The sequence below is a fragment of the Lagopus leucura genome, unplaced genomic scaffold, assembly GCF_019238085.1.
Source record: "Lagopus leucura isolate 7727_CA_CO unplaced genomic scaffold, USGS_WTPT01 Super-Scaffold_100038, whole genome shotgun sequence".
Classification (NCBI taxonomy): Eukaryota; Metazoa; Chordata; class Aves; order Galliformes; family Phasianidae; genus Lagopus; species Lagopus leucura.
Window position 1 is genome coordinate 1,942,069 of NW_024962287.1, and position 578 is coordinate 1,942,646.

The 578-nt window shown below is 64.9% G+C and overlaps 1 protein-coding gene across 1 annotated transcript in view; it reads right to left on the minus strand.

Annotated features, from left to right (window-relative positions):
* The window catches only part of LOC122186694 (zinc finger protein 493-like), a 6,343-nt gene extending 6,120 nt beyond the window's left edge, over positions 1-223 (minus strand). Inside the window, exon 1 of the mRNA XM_042883561.1 lies at positions 111-223. Within this exon, the coding sequence (XP_042739495.1) occupies positions 111-156 (46 nt within the window). The 5' untranslated portion in view covers positions 157-223. The remainder of the gene's footprint in view (positions 1-110) is intronic.
* Positions 224-578: the final 355 nt, after the last annotated feature.

The following is a 578-nucleotide window of genomic DNA, read 5'->3' on the forward strand; positions in this document are numbered from 1 at the left end:
CTCCTCCTCCTCCTCCTCCTCCTCCCTTCCCCCCCAACCAGCAACTGCGCTCACAGAACGGCCGCAGCAGCGCGACTCGAGCCCTGCCGGCTCCTCAGTGGAGCACCTACCGCTAAACTCCTCCTCCAGCTTCGCCTGCTCCACCGACACCGCCATCCTCGGCCCGAGCGCGGCTAACCCCGCAACGCCAGCCAGCAACGGCCGCCTCTCCTCCGCACCGTCACCGTGCCTGCGCGCGGAGCAACTTCCGGGGGGAAAGGTCACGACTGCCGCCTTCTGATTGGGCGGAGCGGGGGGCGTTGGGATCCCGACGTTGCGCCGCGCCGCGCCGCGCCGCTGTGAGGGGCTGAGTCCGGCTGGGCGTGCGCCCAGCAGCGGGGCGGCGGTTGGAGTCCCGCCTTCAGGCCTGGCGGCCATCTTTTTGTTGTTATCGGTAACGTACCCGTCCGCTGAGACTGGGTCTAAAAGCTTCTTAATGATAACAATATCGTAATAATAAGCATACTCGTCCCTGGAGGGGACGGAATTAGCGACGGGATGAGGGGCAATGGTTTTGGATTGGAGAGGAGCAGGTTGAG